The following is an 18,723-nucleotide window of genomic DNA, read 5'->3' as shown; positions in this document are numbered from 1 at the left end:
TATTAAAACAGTTTTTCTCCACTTCCTTGAAAAGCTGCGAACAAACCTTTTAGCATTTTATCTGGGCCAAACAGTGGTGGTTTTACACAAGAAACGAAAACTCTGTAAGTAAATCTATGTATTTATATATCTAGAGTGCATTATAAAAAGAAGCGGTAAATCTAGTTTTCTACATAAAAGGAATTAGATTTTCCAGTTTACCTCTGCACTAGGATTAATAAAATAGCTGATGGAATGATCCATTTGAAGTTTGTAAAGGCATCTTGTGAAGCTGGCTGGAGTAGCCTTTTTCTTTTTTCAAAAAAGGATGCCTGTTAATTTTGTGATTCAGTTGGTTCCTGAATGCCTGTTTTAAAATGAGCTGGGAGACTGCTACCTGTCCATTTCTGCATGGCTGAGCAAATGCATCCGTAAATCCAAGTTTCTCTTCATTTCCATCTCTACACATGTCCAAATTACAGAGACTTCATTCCTGAACTGGAGAGGTGCCAGAAGTTTCGCATCTAGCTGTCTGTGGGCTGCCTTTTTCTTTCCCCTCTTTGAGCCTCTCTGACGCCTGGAGTGAGCTCAGCTGAAAGGTTTCCAGCCTCCCGCTCGCTCGCCCCACACTCCCCCACAGTCACATCGAGCTCTGGATTCTGAGCAACACCGTGTGCCAGCATCTGATTCACAGCCTCCTCTCACCTGCCGGTGTTCCAGAAACTTCACAATGCGGCTGGTAATGTATCTGCTCCTCTGAACAAGCCACTTGGGCATGCATTCCATGCAGCTGTGTATTATTTTTTTTATAAATCTGTCTTCTGAATAACATGCATGCTAAAAAATGTCAAAAGGAGGCTGTAGAACGGTGTGGGTTTAATCGTTGGTCTAGGGGTGTGTGTATGTCCTTGTTAATGTGGGCATGTGTGTATAGATATGTATTATTTATGTACACATGTCAGCAAGGCAGATTTCCCTAAAGGAATCTCATTGAAAGCAGTACTTTTAATGTATAGGATCTGTAAACATCCCACACATCAGCAGGAAGTAGATGAAAAATACATTTTTCTTCCCCCTGCAAATGGTATGTTTTAAACACCTATTTTAAAAGCCTTGCTTTCTTTCTTAAAAAAAGGTGAGTGTGTGGGGGAGGGGTGGGGGGGTGTTGGCTTTTGAGAATTTGGAGAGAAGAGTTATCTTGCCACTACACAAGCATTCTCCCCCGTTACCTGCCTTCTTCAAACTCAGCAATCACTGAGGGAAGAGATGTGGTTCTGCTTCGGAGTAAGCCCGAGGGGATGTTGAGCTGCGGTGTTCAGCAGGCATTTTAGGTATTCTAAATACTAGTGCTTGAATAAGAAGTAGACGGGGTAGGTTTGCTCTCGCCACTTCCTGCAATGTTTTCAGGCTTGTGGGAGTCACGTTCGCCCGGTACATTCAGGGTGTGCGTGTGTTTACTGAACTCCAGTAAAGCAGGACGAGGGTGTCGGCTCATCAGTCACGTTATTTATCTGTCAGTGTTAGACTCCAGGTTCTAAAATTCAGAGATTACTTAGCAATTAATAGTACATTCAGGATCCCTTGTCTCATTGGGTGAGGTTTAAATGCTCGGGACTGGCTCTTCTGGTTACAGAAAGGAGTGATTTAAGGGTCAGGCTTAAATGCTATTTCAAGTCCTTCAGCGAGAAAGAGGCTTCCAATACTTCATTTAAAAGACTTATTTTGGAATATGTGTAGGTATGTTTTTAACTGTGGTGGTGAGCTAATGATGATCACAACATGTTATGTGTTTAAGAAAAACAACTTGCCTTGAGCAGTGCTCACTTGTGCAATAGAAACTTGCTGTCTTTTCTCCATATTATGATCATCCTTTCACGTCCAGTTATGTCCTTGCTTTTTGAGAGATCAGTAATCACTAATTGTTGTGAAGGTGATAATAATACAGCACGTCAGATATTATTCATAAAGAAAAGTAGGTGGAGCTAGTAGTTTTCTGAAAAAGTGAATAAAATAGATTTTCACAAGTGGGTATTCTAGAGGTAAAGTAGGTATTGATATTTGAAAATGGAAGCATCTTAAATATTAACTTGTTCAGTGTAACAGGACACGATAGAGTTAACGACATCTCGATGCAGTTCCTCACTGTATTTAACATGAGGTGGCAAGTCGGTGAATTATTTTATCTTGGCTATCAATGACTTACGGTTCATGATGTTGATCATAAAACAAATGATTTTTATTTGCTTAGAATTGGGGACAATTCTAAACGTCGGTAGTTTACTGAATTGTAACAATAAAAATATATATATTCTTGAAAGTCAGTGTGAAAACTGCTTTCACTTTTTAGTGTTTGAGATCTAATATTTTAACAATTACAGATCGGTGTACTTACAGAGCATTGTGTGTATTTCAACATATATATACATATATAACTTTGCTGATTTTGTCAACCATGTTCAATTCATAATTGCTCAAAGTAGTACAGTAAAAATGCATTTCAATATGCAGAGATGACTCCTTGAAAGGGCATATTATATTAGACACCATTAAAAACCTGTATAGGCTAGAAATGCTATACTCATGTTTTGCTCTGTGGTTAACTGATTTTTATTTTAACTACTGTTCATTTCCAGTATTATAACTACCCCTCAGGTTGTAGCCTGTTCAGTTTTGGAATCTCACCTTTGGATGTGAGTATCTTGATGAGAGTTTCCGATTAAATGTACAGGATGGCTAAAGATTCAGAAACACTTTTTTGTATGTATTGCAGTATGCACATATAAAAATACTAAGCTCTGTAAAAACATTCTTTGCATTCAACCATATGACAAAACGCTTTCACATTACTTTTGAAGTTGGCTGTTTGTTTGAAGTCAGTTTCACAGCTGTAAGAAGAGGTTTTCTCTTTGTGAGCTTCTGTGGCACAGTGTGGTAACAGGAAAACATTCAGTGCCATTTTGTCGGGAATATTGTACGTACTAAATAGTGAGAGGAAAGAGTGCCATGTTTGCTGTTTGTCTCTAATTATGGTTTCCTGCTGGCTTTCAGATGTGTGATAGACCAGGCTTTTATTATATGGAACAGATTTTTATTACCCACAATACCTAAGATGATTGTAAAATGGTTCCCCCATACAGTAGCTTTTCCATTGGATGTCTGAGATGGTCTTACCAAACATTTCATTTCTTAAGGCCCACATCTAGAAAGATGATATAAAAAAAAAAATGGTTTGTAGACTGACCATGTATCCATAGCTAAAAATATTCATTCTTTAAGTAAGTGTTTATTGAGCATGGAATCAGCACGCCATCTCCTAGAGCATGGCAGCGGCACGCCACCTCCTAGCTTTGGGGGCAGACGGGTGAGTGCGGAGGGGATTGTTGTTAGATGAACAGGACGTGCTGTTCCTGCTGTGTCCTCATGACAGTTACTGAGGCATATAACCCATTGTCGTTGAGTTGGTTCCGACTCATAGCGACCCTGTAGGACAGAGTAGAACTGCCCAATAGGGTTTCCAAGGAGCCGCTGGTGGATTTGAACTGCCGACCTTTTGGTTAGCAGCTGAGTGCTTAACCACTGCGCCACCGGGGTTTCCTTAGGAGGCATAGCCACCCTCAGTGTGGGTTGAGAACTGCATTCCTTTTGGTTCTATCTAGTTTCAAAGTGGTACAATCCTTAGGGTTTGCCAGCAGAGATGAAAGATTACAGTTGAGGGAGAGGAGGGCATTCTGGTCAGGGAGAAGGTGAGTTCTGAACCAAGTTTTTTTAATTAATTTTTTAAGCTTTTTTTTCATGATTTATTTTTGTTGTTGCTGAGAATATACACACAGAACATACACCAGTTCAACAATTTTCGCACGTACACTTCAGTGACACTGATTACATTTTTCCGGTTGTGCAGCCATTCTCACCCTCCTTTTCTGGGTTGCTCCTTCCTCACTGGCCCCTAAGGTTCCTGTCTAATCTTTCAAGTTTCTGTTGTCGGTTTGATCTCATAAAGATAGATCTTAAAGAGCTCAATGCTCAAGGCAGACATTGCTTACTAGTTAAGCTAAACTATTACTTCTTTTTGAGAAGACTGCAGGGGATAGTTTTGGTTTAAGGTTTAAAGAGTATCTCGGGGCAGTAGTTTCAGGGGTTCATCCAGCCTCTATGGCTCCATAAAATCTGGATTCCATGAGAAATTGAAGTTCTGTTCTGCATTGTCCCCCTTTGGATCATAATTATTTCATAGAATCTTTGATCAAAACGTTCAGTGATGGTAACCAGGCATCATCCAGTTCTTCTGGTCTCATGGCAGAGTGGGAAGCTGTTCATGGAGGCAGTTAGCCACACATTCCATTTTCTCCTTCTGTTTCTGACTGTCCTTCCTCTGTTGCTCCAGGAGAATAGAGACCAATTGTTGTACCTTGGATGGCTGCTTGCAAGCTTTTAAGACCCCAGGCACTACGTAATGAGTTAGGAGGTGGGACAGTAGCACCTAAACACAATATTGGACCAATTAACTGGGATGTCCCATGAAACCATGACCCTAAACCTCCGAACTGAGGACCAAATGCCATGAGGTGTTTGGTTGTACATAAGCAGCCTCAGCAGCTACTCTTTTTTGAAGGAAATTACCGGCAAAAACTGGTGGAAAAGAGAAGAGTAGACATTTTGCGTGAATAGGAAAGAAAGAAAGGAAGAAGTAAACCGTGGGAGGAGAAGACAAGGTGATGCCGTTGTGTGGAGAAGAGGAACCATGTTGGGAATAACGGGAGGTGAAATTGAAGCCCCACGTGGGACTTCCCAGGCTTGTGTCTTAAATGTTTTCAGTTAATCTTCATTAGCTTTATTACACTCTGCTGAAAATTCTAAGGGAAAGTGAAACATCCTTCCATTTTATTATACCCAGCCACCTCTGTAAATAGCATTTCAAAATCTGTGCAATAGTATTAATTTTTTGAGCATTTACTATGGGCTAGGCACTGTGCTAAGTACTTTAAATATGTTATCTCATTTAGTCCTACTTGCTATCGATATCCCATTCTACAGATGAGGAAACTGAGGCGCTGAGAAATTATGTAACTTTTCTAAGCCTGCACAAGTTCAGCAGGGGCGGAGCTGGGATTTGAACCCTGACTCCAGAGCCCAGCCTTCTCACCCCTGTGCTCCAAGGCCTCTCTCAGCTGATCACTTCATGTCTAGCCCCAGTTGTAGGGCCAGTTATTCACTGGGTGTGTCATGTCGGTGGTCTGGGAAGCAGATGCTGAGACAGAACTAGCAGTGAAAGTGGCGTATTGGAGGATGGAGATAGAAGGAGACGGATCAGAACTGGGCAGGGGGACTCTTCGGTTAACAGTGCAGGTCTCACAGGTGCATCCAGCTCAGCAGTGGTCCCAGAGTGAAGATGGCCTGGTAAGGAAGTCCCCCCCTGGACGGATAAGGCCAGGCCCCAGCACCCTGCCACGCTCCGTCACTGGCTGCGGTTCCCAGAAGAGCACGTGCTGGGCTTGAAAGTCGAGGCGGATTCTGAAGTTTCTCTAGCTGGAGGCTGTCAGCTGACTGTGCTCCCTGCAGCTGAATAGCAGGTTCTTCTTGAAGCGGGGAGATCTGAGAGGTGTCCCTCCTTGGCTGGTAAGGTGGGTATCTCTACAAACTCTACCACAGGAACACAGGGCGGGGCAAGTGAGACACCTGGGGAGGAGAATTTAAGGAGACAGTCTTTCTCAGGGCCGTGCAAGTGCAAGGTGGGCACCTGAGAGGGAGTACTTCCTTAAACTTTACACCCCAGCTGCTTTGCTTGTCTCGTCCTAGTCCCTAGAACCTCAAAGTCATAGAATTAAATTTAACTCCTCGTCTTTCCCCCAAACCTGCCGTTCTTTCAGGCTGCTTTCTCGAGGCAGATCTAATAACCGCTTAATGAGCCCTTCCTTCCAGGCCTCTCTGTTCCCACCCAATTCAGTCTCTCTAAAACACCAGCATCTCTGTGTTTAATGTAGCTCTGATCTTACCATTTCCATGCTTAATATGCTGCTACCCAAGAGAATAAATCCCAAACTGCTTTCCGTGGCATGTAAAGACCTTTAGGATCTGAGTGTGAGCAGTCCAAACCCCGAGCTGGAGGAATTTCAATGCCACAGCTGAGGAATATCACAAGTGCTTATTTTTAATATAAAGAATAAAAGCAAAAAACCAAACCCTTTGCCATCGAGTCAATTCTGACTCATAGCGACCCTATAGGACAGAGTAGAACTGCCCTGTAGGGTTTCCAAGGAGTGGCTGGTGGATTCAAACTGCCGACCCTTTGGTTAGCAGCCGTAGCACTTAACCACTATGCCACCAGGTTTTCCTTTTATATGTAGAAGGTCATATTTAATTCTGGGGTTAAAGGATGGGCAGGAATCTTCTCTGTAGAGCTGAGAAAGTGTTCCATGTAGAGAAAGCAGAACGAGGTGATTTGGGGGGTGGTTGGAGGGGATGGATGGTTTGCAGGAATTTGTAGGAGGTGAATGGGGGATATGCCTGGAAAAGTAGACCAGAGTCCTATCAGAGAAATGTGGCTGTGGGGGTTTAAGTTTTCCTCTGAAGGTTTGTGGTCAGAGAAGCGACATGATCGAAACAGTCTCGTGTGAATGTGAAGAGACACATGGAGAGTGGTGAGAAGCCCGGCTCGCCGGTGAGAAGGCTGTCTTGCTGGCATAGGCAAGAGGAAATGAGACCTTGAACCAAATATGAAAAGAATGAGAGACATATGAGAAGTGTGTAGTAAGGGTGACTAGAATTTACGACTGACAACGAAGTGGGTCGGGAAAAGAGTACTCAACGGAGACTTTAAAGTTTGAACTTGGTGTTGTGAGGATGGTGTACGGGGTCCAGAAGTGAGTAGGAGGATGCTCTTGTTGGGAGAAGATGACAGAGTCCAGTAGGGTCTGCAGGTGAACCCTCTTTTATGTCCCCAAATGTATGACAGACAAACCACCCCACTTACCTTTTCCTCTCATCCCAGACACGCTTATTCACCTCCTCAAGTTTTGCTTGTGTGTGTGTATGTTTAACTTCATGATCATTTAGAAATTTTGACTGTAATCATTGAAACAAAGGATGAAGGCGCTGAAGACAAAAACTGTGTGTAGATACAATCCTTCGGACAAAATTGAGGGTTCTTTCTCCAAGCTCAACTGTAAAACATTCTCCTTGAATTCATGTAATCTCTAACAATCAGCCTGAGAGAATTATTTTTATTACACTTGATTTTTCAACAAGTTGGCTTGGCTTGGTCTAGAACCGGTCCTGGCTGGCAGAGGCCTGCAGTACTGGCCCGTCTTGCTGAGGTGTTTGTTCGCAGGGTAGATAGAAAGGCTACCACTGATAGCATGAGATGCAGACAACTTCTTGGAGGGAAAACCTAAAACCACCACCTCCCACTGCCCAGCTGACAAAGGCACAAAGGTAACTGATCAACATAAACATAAAAAAGACTAAATTTCTTCTCAAATAAAGATTCACATAATACAGGGTTGTGAAGTATAATTGAAAACCTAATTTTCAGTGAAAAGGAAATAATGTCAAAGACTTAATGCTAAATAAGTTTTAGGTAGAGAAATGAATAGGAAGTTTTATACGAATTTTCAATGCAGTGCGGGCAGCTCAAAGCAAATATCTAATTGTCCTTAAAAACGAATAATGTAAAATTCGCATTTCCTTCCAGGCTGACTTGTTTTCATGCAGAGTCAGGAGAACACTTGTAGTCAGACCACATTAGCATCCATGGTATACAAGAAAGAAAACTTCTAAGAGATAAATAAATTAACCTCTGAAGTCCATTATGCATTTGTGTGTACTGACTTGAGCCTAAAGAAGCTATGATAATAAAACATACGGCAACATGATTTATTTGTTTGCTTTGTGATGAGTAACACAGATCTGGTGCCCTGGCCATAACTGGGAATGTTGGACCCAGGAATACAGGAATTGCACACTCCAGCTCCAGAGCATGGAGGAGCTGTGATGAGACGGGCAGAGGCCTCCTTCCTGGTCCCTGACTTAGACATGGGCCATCATGCTTTCATGACTGCACTGTCGCATGATAGGGAGGGGGACTGTCTGTGTGGACTTGGACGATTCTGTGCTTCACCCTCAACCTTCGGGGTGGCGGTCTGCGCCTGGGAAGCCAAAGGAAAATCCAGGGAGGTGGACGACCCGTTCTCTAGTGTTAGCTCTTCCAGTCTAGGTTCTGGCTTCTTTCTGGGTGTGCTTGGGAGACCCGTACTGTTGAGAGGTCTGCCCTTTATACGAAAATTCTCTAAGATCAGGTTAGTAGAAGTCCCATGGAGATTTTCTAGGGAAATCTCCTTACTAGGAAAGACCTGGTTTGGTTTACTTTAGAGGTGACTTGAGTGGTAGAAAGACAGGAGCTAGATCCTAAATCCTACCTTCATGTATCAACTTCGTGGCCTTGGGCAATTTACTTCACGTCTCGTGAAACGGGGATGATAATATTCACATGAGTTATACCAGGTCCCTCCCTGCTTTTCTGTCCTTGAACAATTCTTGTCATCTGTTCTCCACCATAGCCCCAGAACAAGCTTTCAAAAATCTGAACCTGCCGCTCCCTTACTGAAACATTTCAGAGCATTTGCTGTTATCTGAGGACAAAGCATAGCCTATCAAAATTATGTAAGATTATAACTTCGTACCTTCCAGATTCAACTCTAACTACTCTTCTTTCCCTTGTGTTCCAGCTATTTGGAATCACTTTCTCTTTCCCAGGCATGCCATGTGTTATGGATTGAATTATGCCCCCCAAAAATAAATGTTGGAATCCTAACCCCTATCTATATCTGTGGATGGAATCCCTTTGGAGAGTAGGGTTTTCTTTGTTATAGTAATGAGGCCATATCAATGTAGGGTGTGTCCTAAACCTAATGCCTTCTGAGATAAAAAAAGAGCAGATTAGGCACAGAGGCGGGCAAGCACAAAGGGGAAAATAGATGCCATGTGGAGATCATCGCCAAGGAACTGAGGAACAGAAGTTGAAACAGACAAAGATTTTCCCCCAGAGCAGACAGAGAGCCTTCCTTTAGACCTGGAGACCTGAATTCAGACTTCTAGCGTCCTAAACTGTAAGAAAATAAATTTCTGTTCATTAAAGCCGCCACTTGTGGTTTTTTTGTTACAGCTGCACTAGCAGACTGAGACACCATGCTCTCGTGACCCACCTCCGCCTTGCTCCTTTTGTTCCCTCCTGCTCACCTGGCATGACTGTCTCATTCCAGGAGGGTCCAGAGATGGAGTCTAATTCATCTTCATGACCTTGGTGTCCAGCACAGCACCCCACCCCAAGTGCTAGCTCAGAAATGTGACATCGAGGGCTTGGCGACTGCTACACCTTTTCCCCATCTGACTCCCATTTGCCCTGTTGTCGCGTTTTCCCGCTTGCTTTTCCTTAGGGGAACCATTAGTGCTCCAGTCTTGTGAAGCTGCGTTCCCTAGTCTGCGCTGGCTGCTCGTAGCTATGGCTCGTGTATACTGTGCTAACTCTTTATCTGCAGCACAATGTTTAATCTTCAAGAGAGACTAATGAGGTGGGTGATCACTGTCCATCCTACAGATGAAGAAGCTGTGGCTAGAGAGGCTCAGCATGTTGTCAAGGTCACACAATGTGTAAGTAGCTGAACTGTGATTTGAACCATGGCCTGAGCCCTTCCACACTGTGCTGGGCGTGGTGAGTGTGAGCAGAAGCAGTGATTGGCTTTCTCACCCAGAAGCTCACCTTCCTTTTGCTGCTTTTCTTATCTTCTTGAGCCCTCGACGTTTTCTACGTACAGTAAGAAAATATACGTGTAAATCCAGGAACCAGTACCAAGCCGATCATTTTTTTTTTGAGGAACTATGATGAGTTGCTCATGGAGTTAAACATACATTGTTGCCATGTTCTAGTGATTATGTCCCTGCAGTGTCCAGGGTCCCACGGCTCATCCTCACCTGACTGTGTCACTCTTCTTAAATGGGCTTTGTTGAAATTTGGAGACTTTAATTCTGCCTTCGGTTTTGGTCCACTTTGGACAATTTGAGCTCACACTTTATGGGAGATGACAAGTCACTGCTGTGTGAGCACATGGGTATGATTCAGTGTGATTAAGTGTGCATGCACATTCTAGGTGCACAGAACTCTGGGGAGGGGAGAATTAGGTGTGATACAGCCCCAGCAAGCACTGTTGACTGACAGTGACGACCCCCCTGTAGTCTCTTTATACATCTCATTCTGAAGTGTTGGTTTCTTCATCTGTAAAATGGGTATTATGACAGCTCCTGTGAAGAAGCCTGATATAGTAGAGTAAGTATAAGCTTTGTACTCAGACACGCCTGGGTACCAATCCTCCCTCTGTCACTTTGGCAAGCCACCTAACATCTCTGTGGAATGGGATAGTACTTCCTTGGATTGTTGCCAGGTCTGCAGATGGTGCGTGCACCATTCGTGACATAGAGCAGGTGTTTAATAAACATGCTTAGCTCATCATCAGGAACACAGGGGCAGAATGGCAGAGGTGGTTAAAAGCACCTGACTCTGAATCCAAACTTTCTACGTTCAAATCTCAGCTCTATCACCCATTAGCTGGGTGACCTTGGGAAATTGTCTATGCCTTAGTTTTCTCATCTGTAAAATGGGAATGATAAAAGTACCTTCTTCTTAGGTTAAGAGCTTAGGCTGCTAATCAGAAGGTCAGCAGTTTGAATCCACCAGCTGCTCCTTGGGAACCCTATGGGGCAGTTCTACTCTGTCCTGTAGGGTCACTATGAGTCAGAATCGACTCAATGGCAGTGTGTTTGGTTTTGGTGGTTATGTGAATTAATATTAACTGTTAATAATATATGTCAGGTACTTAGAACAGTGCCTGGCCCACGAGTGTTAGGCCCCTCTTTGAGTTTCAGTTCATTTCAGCCTTGTTTTTTGGCAGAGTAAGGGGCTTGGCAATGCAGAGCACACCTACAGACAGGCATTTCCAGTCTCTTGGTATCTCAAACCTGGTAATAATGCTTTTTGTCTACTTGTAAGCGTAGAATTACGCAGTTTAATCCAGTGAATCATTGATATGATGCACCTCTAGTAAAGTCTATACCCATTGTTGGCAAAGGGGAGTTCTGACGTGCCAATTGTGAGGGAAGAGTAAATGAATGCAGCTACTTTTAGATGGTAATCTGCAGTATCTGTCAACATTTCCATCGCACAGCTCTTTTGACCTATCAGTTTTACTTCTAAGAATTTTCCTACAGATGTACTCTTACAATGGAGCAAAACCAAGTGGTGAAGTTGCTGTTGCAGCATTGTTCGTGATTCTGAAAATCTGGAAGCAACTAAATATTCACCCAGTGGAAAACACTTAAATAACTCGTGGCATATCCACGCAGTGGAATACTGTGCAGGGGATTTAAAGAGCCACACATGTGGATCTGAAAAAAAACAGGCAAACATTCGTTGTTGTTCGTTGCTGTCAAGTTGGCTCCAACTCACGGCGACCTTACGTATAAAGAATGAAATGTTGCCTGGTCCTACGCCATCTTCGTGAACTTTGGTGTATTTGCTCGCAGGGTGCAGAAACCAAAATGACTAAGGAAACTTACTAATACCAAGTCACAGGAGAGTCTTAAGTCCTGTGGCGGAAATTCCTGTTGTTCAAAAGTTCATGTACTCGGAGAGGAAACGTTAAGTCAAATAGCATTAGATGGGGTAAGGGAACATTGAGACAGCGACTTTTCCTCAGGACTTACTAAACTGAATGCTAAACATGGGGAAGCATTACACATGGGATTTTTTTTTTTTTTTTTTTCACATTAAGGTTTCTCTGTGTTTCTAAAATCCTATGCTCAGTCCTTTGCAAAATGCTATATAAAAGTTACATTGCTTTCGGGTTTTGAGGGCAGAAGTAATTTGCATGCTGGGGTAATCAAAATCCCTGGTCCTTTGAACTTCTTGAAGTGCTTACACACACATTGTCTCATTTGATACCCACAAATGAGGTATTTATGACAAGTATTATAAAGCTCATTTTCTATATGAGGATCTGAGGTTTGGAGACATTAAGTGACAAGCTTAAGCAAGTCAGTGTGGGCTGAACACACGAGGACCCAGCTCACCTTGGTTATGTGTGGGCTGTCCTTGCTACCACGCCACCAGAGACATGACTTTGTAGCAGATTTAGTTCTACGGTGTGAAGTTGGCTTAGTATTTTCTTGGAATCACTTTTACTGTGGTCTAGAAAGATCCAGAAATGGCCAATTGAACTTTCTTCCCAAAGTAAATTATGAACACTTTTAATTAAACAGTTAAGTGACTTCTAATAATACCCTGTTAAATCTGGGTTTCCATTTTCACTCTACTAGCTGTGTAATCTTGAAGCAAGTCTTTGTCAAATTGTTTCTTCATCTGTAAAATGGGGAGAAAGATAGAATTAATATTCCAGGCTGTTGTTAAGAGTTAAGTGTTTAAGTGAAATAATATATGAAAAGTGTTTGGCAGGGTGTGTGGTACATAGCAAAGGGTTAATAAACACCAACTACAAGAACAATGATTGAGAATATTATAAATAAGTCAGAGCCCAGGTCAGTGTGGCAGGCATGTGGCTCTGTTATAGACTAGAGCTTTTGTTCGCTTGGCAGTGAGGGCCAGGAGCTGCATCCCAGAGTGACACCAACTGACTTCCTTCCTTCTGAGGAAAGCTTTTTGGAACTACAGACAGCCAGCTAAGCATGGGCAGAAAATCTGCCTGAAACTCACCCGACCTCACTACGTGGGCTTGGGCATTCCTGACTAAAGAGAACCATTCCTGCTTGAAACACAGTCACCTGGGTTTCCAGTTTGTGGTCCTCAGTAAGATAGACTAGGTGAGGCCAGCCCGGTCACCCCGGGCTTTTACGCACGGAGCGGTCACCGCCCCCAACCCTGGGACTGACCTTTTTGCCTGGGCAGTTTGTCTTTAGTCTCCTAAATCTCAACTTCTTAATCAGATTTTGAGGGAATTCTGAGAAGCCAGAGCTCAGAACTCCCATAATGAATGAAGAAGGGCTCTGTTGCTGTTTAGTTTAAAAGTACTTTGCTAATTCTTATTTTAAGTTTTTTTTAAGGTTATTTTTCTTTATGACCTGATTGAATTCACACTTACTGCAGGAAATGCACAGAATCAAAACAATAACATAAGAATCATTAGAAAGAAGCATTGTTCACGTTTATTTTGATGAATAGTTATTGAGACTTTTAAAAATAAGTATATTTATTTTTATAAAAACAGTAAAACACTGTGTATAGTTTATGACCCTTTAAAACCTAACCATTCTGTGTCAATAAATGTTTTTCTATAACTTCATTTTAAATGGTTGCATAGTATCCCATTGGGTGAACATTCCATAGTTGAACTAATTTTCTAATGGAATGCTGAAGTTGTTTTCTTTTTTATTGTCCTTTAGGTGAAAGTTTACAGAGCGAGTTAATTTCCCATTTGATAGTTTTTATATAACGTGTCCATGACATTGGTTGCATTCCCCACAGTGTAGTAGCACTCTCCCCATTTCTGCCCTGGGTTCCTTGTTTCCTTTTGTCTGGATTGTTTACCCTTCCTTCGTTCTCATTTTTGCTTTTGGGCAAATGTTGTCCTTTTGATCTCATATAATTGATTGTTCTTAGGAGCATGTTCCTTTTGGGTATTGTTATCTTATGGGCTTGTCTATTGTTTGGCTGAAAGGTGGTCTCTGGGAATGGCTTCAGTTCCAGGTCGGAAGGGTGTTTTAGGCCATAGTCTTGGAAGTTCCTCCAGTCTCTGTCAGACCAGTAAGTCTGGTCTTTCTTATGAATTTGAATTTTTTCTTCTATATTTTTCTCCTACTTTGCCTGGGTCCCTCTGTTGTAATCCCAGTCAGAGTGGTCGGTAGTGGTAGCTGAGCACCGTCTAGTTGTTCTTGTCTTGGGGTCATGTAGGCTGTGGTTCATGTGGTCCATTGGTGCTTTGGACTAATTGCTCTCTTGAATCTTTGATTTTCTTTACTCTCCTTGGCTGTGGACAGGAAAAGAACAATCATGTCTTAGATGGCTTCTCAAAAGCTTTTAGGACCCTACACACCACTCACCAAAGTAAGATGTAGAACGTTGTCTTTATGTCCTATGTTGTGCCAATTGACATAGATGTCCCGGAGTCTATGGTCCTTTGTCTTCTAGCCTAAGAACTTCATTCTTCGAGGTGTTTGTTTATGTCTAAGAGGCTTCCGTGTCTATACCCCTTGTGTGTTCTATATGAGCTGCACCTACAGTCATGTATGTAGAAATACCCACAACCAAACCTATATCTGCTAGTGGATATGCTCCCTTACACCCTCCCACATCTCTTTAGCATACCTGTCTACCTATGTATCCATTTGTAAATTATTGTTTGTTAATACTATTGTTGTAGGATTATCTGTATTATAGCAATTACCATAAAAAAAAAAAAAACCAGACCTGTTGCCACTGAGTTGATTCCAACTCATAGCAACCCTATAAGACAGAGTAGAACTGTCCCATAAGGGTGGCTGGTGGATTTGAACTGCTGACCTTTTGATTAGCAGCCGAGATGTTAACCACTGTGCCACCAGGGCTGCAGTAATTACCATAGCTACCCTTCATTTTTGTGTTCCTCTGAGTGTCTTCCTTTGCCTTGGTCATGTTGTTCTGACTTCCTCCATATTGTGTATTGCCTTTCCCTCCACTAATACTAATACATGTCTTCTAACTAGTTAGTAATTTTCCCTCCTTCCCTCTCTCATACCTGTTGTTGTTGTTAGGTGCCATCAAGTCGGTTCCGGCTCATAGTGACCCTGTGTACAACAGAATGAAACACTGCCCAGTCCTGCGCCAGCCTCACAATCACTGTTAGCTTGAGCCCATTGTTGCACCCACTGCGTCAGTCCATCTCATTGAGGGTCTTCCTGTTTTTTGCTGACCCTCTACTTTACCAAGCGTGATGTCCTTCTCCAGGAACTGATCTCTCCTAATAACATGTCCAAAGTACGTGAGATGTAGCCTTACCATCCTTGCTTCTAAGGAGCATTCTGGTTGTACTTCTTCTAAGACAGATTTGTTCTTTCTTTTGGCAGGCCACGGTATGTTAAATATTCTTCGCCAACACCCAGATTCAAAGGTGTCAGTTCTTTGGTATTCCTTATTCATTGTCCAGCTTTCACATGCATGTGAGGTATACTTGGTAACCATGAAATAATTTTTTTTCTGTTTAAAATTTTTCTTGTTTTTTTCCTATAATTGTCTTATATTTGTCGTTTTGTGATTAGCTTATTTCAGTCAGCATGTCCTCCAAATTCATCCATGTCATAAGATGTTTCAAGGATTCATTGTTATTCTTTATCATTGTGTAGTATTCCATTGTGTGTATGTACCACAGTTTGTCTATCTGTTCACCCATTGATGGGCACTTAGGTTGTTTCCATTTTTTTGCTATTGTGAATAATGCCGCAGTGAACATGGGTGTGCATATGTCTATTTGAGTCATGGCTTTTATTTCTTTAGGGTATACCTAGTGGGATTGTTGGATCATATGATATTCTATTTCTTGCTTTTTTTAAGGGAGGGCCATACTGTTTCCCATAGTGGTTGTACCACTTTACATTCCCACCAGCAGTGTATAAGAGTTCCAGTCTCTCTACAACCTTGCTAACATTTGTTATTTTCTGTTTTTATTTATTTATTTTTTATTAGTGTCATTATTGTCAGGGTGAGATGGTATCTCATTGTAGTTTGGTTTGCATCTCTCTGATGGCTAATTATCACGAGCATTTCTTCATGTGTTTGTTAGCCGCCTGAATGTCTTCTATGGTGAAGTGTCTGTTCATATCCTTTGCCCATTTTGTAATGGAATTGTCTTTTTGTTGTTGAGGTGTTGAAGTTTTCTATAAATTTTAGGGATTAGACCTTTGTCAGATATGTTATAGCCAAAATATTTTTCCCAGCTTGTAGGTTCTCTTTTTACTCTTGGTGAAGTCTTTTGATGAGCATAAGTGTTTACGTTTTAGGAGGTCCCATTTATCTAGTTCATCTTATGCTGTTTGTGCATTTTTAGTTATGTTTGTTATTCTATTTTTGCCATGTATTACGGCCCCTAGCATTGTCCTCATTTTTGCTTCCACGATCTTTATAGTTTTAGGTTTTGTATTTAGGTCCTTGGTCCATTTTGAGTTAGTTTTTATATATGATGTGAGGTATGGGTCCTGTTCCATTTTTCTACAGATAGACATCCAGTTTTGCCAGCACCGTTTGTTAAAGAGACCGTCTCTTCCCCATTTAATGGACTTTGACCCTCTGTTGAAGATTTATGTCTGGGTCCTCAATTCTGTTTCATTGGTCTATGTTTCTGTTGCTGCACCAGTCCCAGGCTGTTTTGCATACCGTGGCTTTATAGTAGGTTCTCAGATCAGGTAGTGTGAAGCCTCCTGCTTTGTTTTTGTTCACTACTTCACTAATGCTTTACTTATCCGGGTCTTCTTTCCTCTCCACATAAAGTTGGTGATTAATTTTCCATCTCGTTAAAGAATGCTGTTGGAATTTGGATCAGGATTACATCACTTCTGTAGATCCCTTTTGGTGGTATTGACATTTTCACAATGTTAAGTCTTCCTATCTATGAGCATGGTATGTTTTTCCATTTATGCAGATCTCTTTTGGTTTCTTATAGTAGTATTTTGTAGTTTTTTTGTATAGGTCTTCTACGTTCCCTGACTGGACTTATTCCTAAGTATTTTATCTTTTGGGGGCTATTGTAAATGGTATTCTTTTCCTGATTTCCTTTTCAAAGTTCTCTTTGTTGGTATAGTGGAGTCCAACTGATTTTTGTATTTTGATCTTGTATCCTGCTACTTTGCTGAATCCTTCTATTAGTTCCAGTAGCTTTCTTGTGGAATATTTGGGATTTTCATGTATAAGATCATATCATATGTGAATAGGGGTAGTTTTACTTCTTCCTTACCAATTTGAATGTCCGTTATTTCCTTTTCTTGCCTTATTGCTTTAGCTAGGACTTCCAGTAAAATGTTGAATAAGAGTGGTGATAAAAGGCATCCTTGTCTCATTCCTGTTTTCAGGGGGAATGCTTTCAGTCTCTCTTCATTGACAATAATGTCAGCTGTTGGTTTTCTGTAAATGAACTTTATTATGTTGAGGAATTTCCCTTCTATTCCTATTTTGCTGAGTTTTTATTGAACACCTCTTATGCATCAGTTGAAACAAATTGAGACCAAGGGATTTGTCCTCTATTTTGCTGATTCTGTCTTCTGTTGATTCAGTTCTCCTCCTGTGTCCTTCTATTATCTATTTCTGAAATTTTATTCTTAATCTTTTGGATTTCCAGTTGCTGTTTGTGTATGGTTTCTAATTGTCTATCTTGTTTCATTCTTGTATTGCTGTCCTTAATTCTTCTGTTGCTTTGTGTTTTCCTTGGTTTTGTCTGTGTTTTCCTTGATCTCTTGGAGAATCCTCTATATTAGACTGTTGAATTCCTTATCAGGTAGTTCCATTACCATTTTCTCCTCCGGAAGGTTTTTGGTTCTTTATTTTGTTAACTTGCTGGAGCCATCTTGTCCTACTTATGTATGACAATTTTTTAGACAATATCTTTCATATTGTCTGTTGCCTCTGAGGCATTAGGTTGTGATTATATTTATTTATTTATTGTATGTTTGTTTGCCGCATCCTGATTTTTGTTTCGTTTTGCTGTATCTGAGTAGGTGGGGAATGCATGCTACTCTGGTCACTAGTCTGGCTGCACTGGAGCTCTCACCGTGTGGGCAGCGGCTGAGTGTGTGAGCATGGGTCTTGCAGGGTGGCTGAGGATTTAGCTGGTATTGCTGGTGAGGAGACGTGTCTGTCCATCCATTGCACCTGGGTATGGGTGTAGGGAGCGTTATTACTGGTTGCTGGGTTGAGTATTGTGTGTACGCGCTGCCGGTTGCCAAGTGGTTGGGGTAAGGGTCCCTGGGTTGTCAGTCACTGGATGGGTGGTATGGAAACTCTCACTGACAGTCCTGGGTCACAGGGCTGTGCAAGGGAAGGGTGGTTGGGGTGCACACGAGCCTCCAGTTGTGGAGGGAGGGCAGTGCTTGGGGTGAGGCAGGGGTATGCTACCAGTCCATGGGTGCCTACTAGGAGGGTCCAATGGCATCCCTTCTTCTGCCCACCCACCATACTAGAGTATGATGTGGGGGAGAGTGTGCCGCTGGCCCTTGGGTCCCCAGTGCAGGTGGCTGGAGGGAGTAGAAGATGCTGAAGGTCTGTGGGCCCCCGATGTGGGTGGCTGGAGGGAGTAGGAGACGTCGAAGGTCTGCAGGCCCCCTGCGCGGGTGGCTCTGTGTCTGTGGGCTCTTGGAGTGGGTGGCTGAGCATACAAGCAGTGCTGCTGGTCCTCAGGCCCTTGGCACAGTTGACTGGGTGGAAGAGGGGATGCTGCCAGTCCCTGGGCCCCTGGCACCAGTGAACAGGTGGAGAAGTGGTTCCTGCTGGTCCACAGGCCCTGGCACCAGTGGACAGGTGGAGAAGCGGTTCCTGCTGGTCCGCAGGCCCTGGCTCAGGTGGCTGGGCTTAGGAGCAGGCGCCACCAGTCCATCGGCCCCCAGCATGGTGGGTGGGCAGAAGAAGGGATGCCACTGGACCATGGGCTCCTGGTGCAGGTGGGTGGGCAGAAGAAGGGATGCTGCTGGACCATGGGCTCCCGGTGCAGGTGGGTGGGCAGAAGA

The 18,723-nt window shown here is 42.6% G+C and overlaps 1 protein-coding gene across 1 annotated transcript in view; it reads left to right on the top strand.

The window, feature by feature from the left end:
• Positions 1–211: 211 nt before the first annotated feature.
• The window catches only part of IQCJ (IQ motif containing J), a 217,759-nt gene continuing 199,247 nt past the window's right edge, over positions 212–18,723 (top strand). The window contains exon 1 of the mRNA XM_023733858.1: positions 212–718. Coding sequence (XP_023589626.1) covers positions 710–718 — 9 coding nt within the window. The 5' untranslated portion in view covers positions 212–709. The remainder of the gene's footprint in view (positions 719–18,723) is intronic.

The sequence above is a fragment of the Trichechus manatus genome, unplaced genomic scaffold, assembly GCF_000243295.1.
Source record: "Trichechus manatus latirostris isolate Lorelei unplaced genomic scaffold, TriManLat1.0 scaffold00062, whole genome shotgun sequence".
Lineage (NCBI taxonomy): Eukaryota > Metazoa > Chordata > Mammalia > Sirenia > Trichechidae > Trichechus > Trichechus manatus.
Note: the sequence above shows the minus strand (reverse complement) of the source record. Positions and strands in the feature narration are given on the sequence as shown.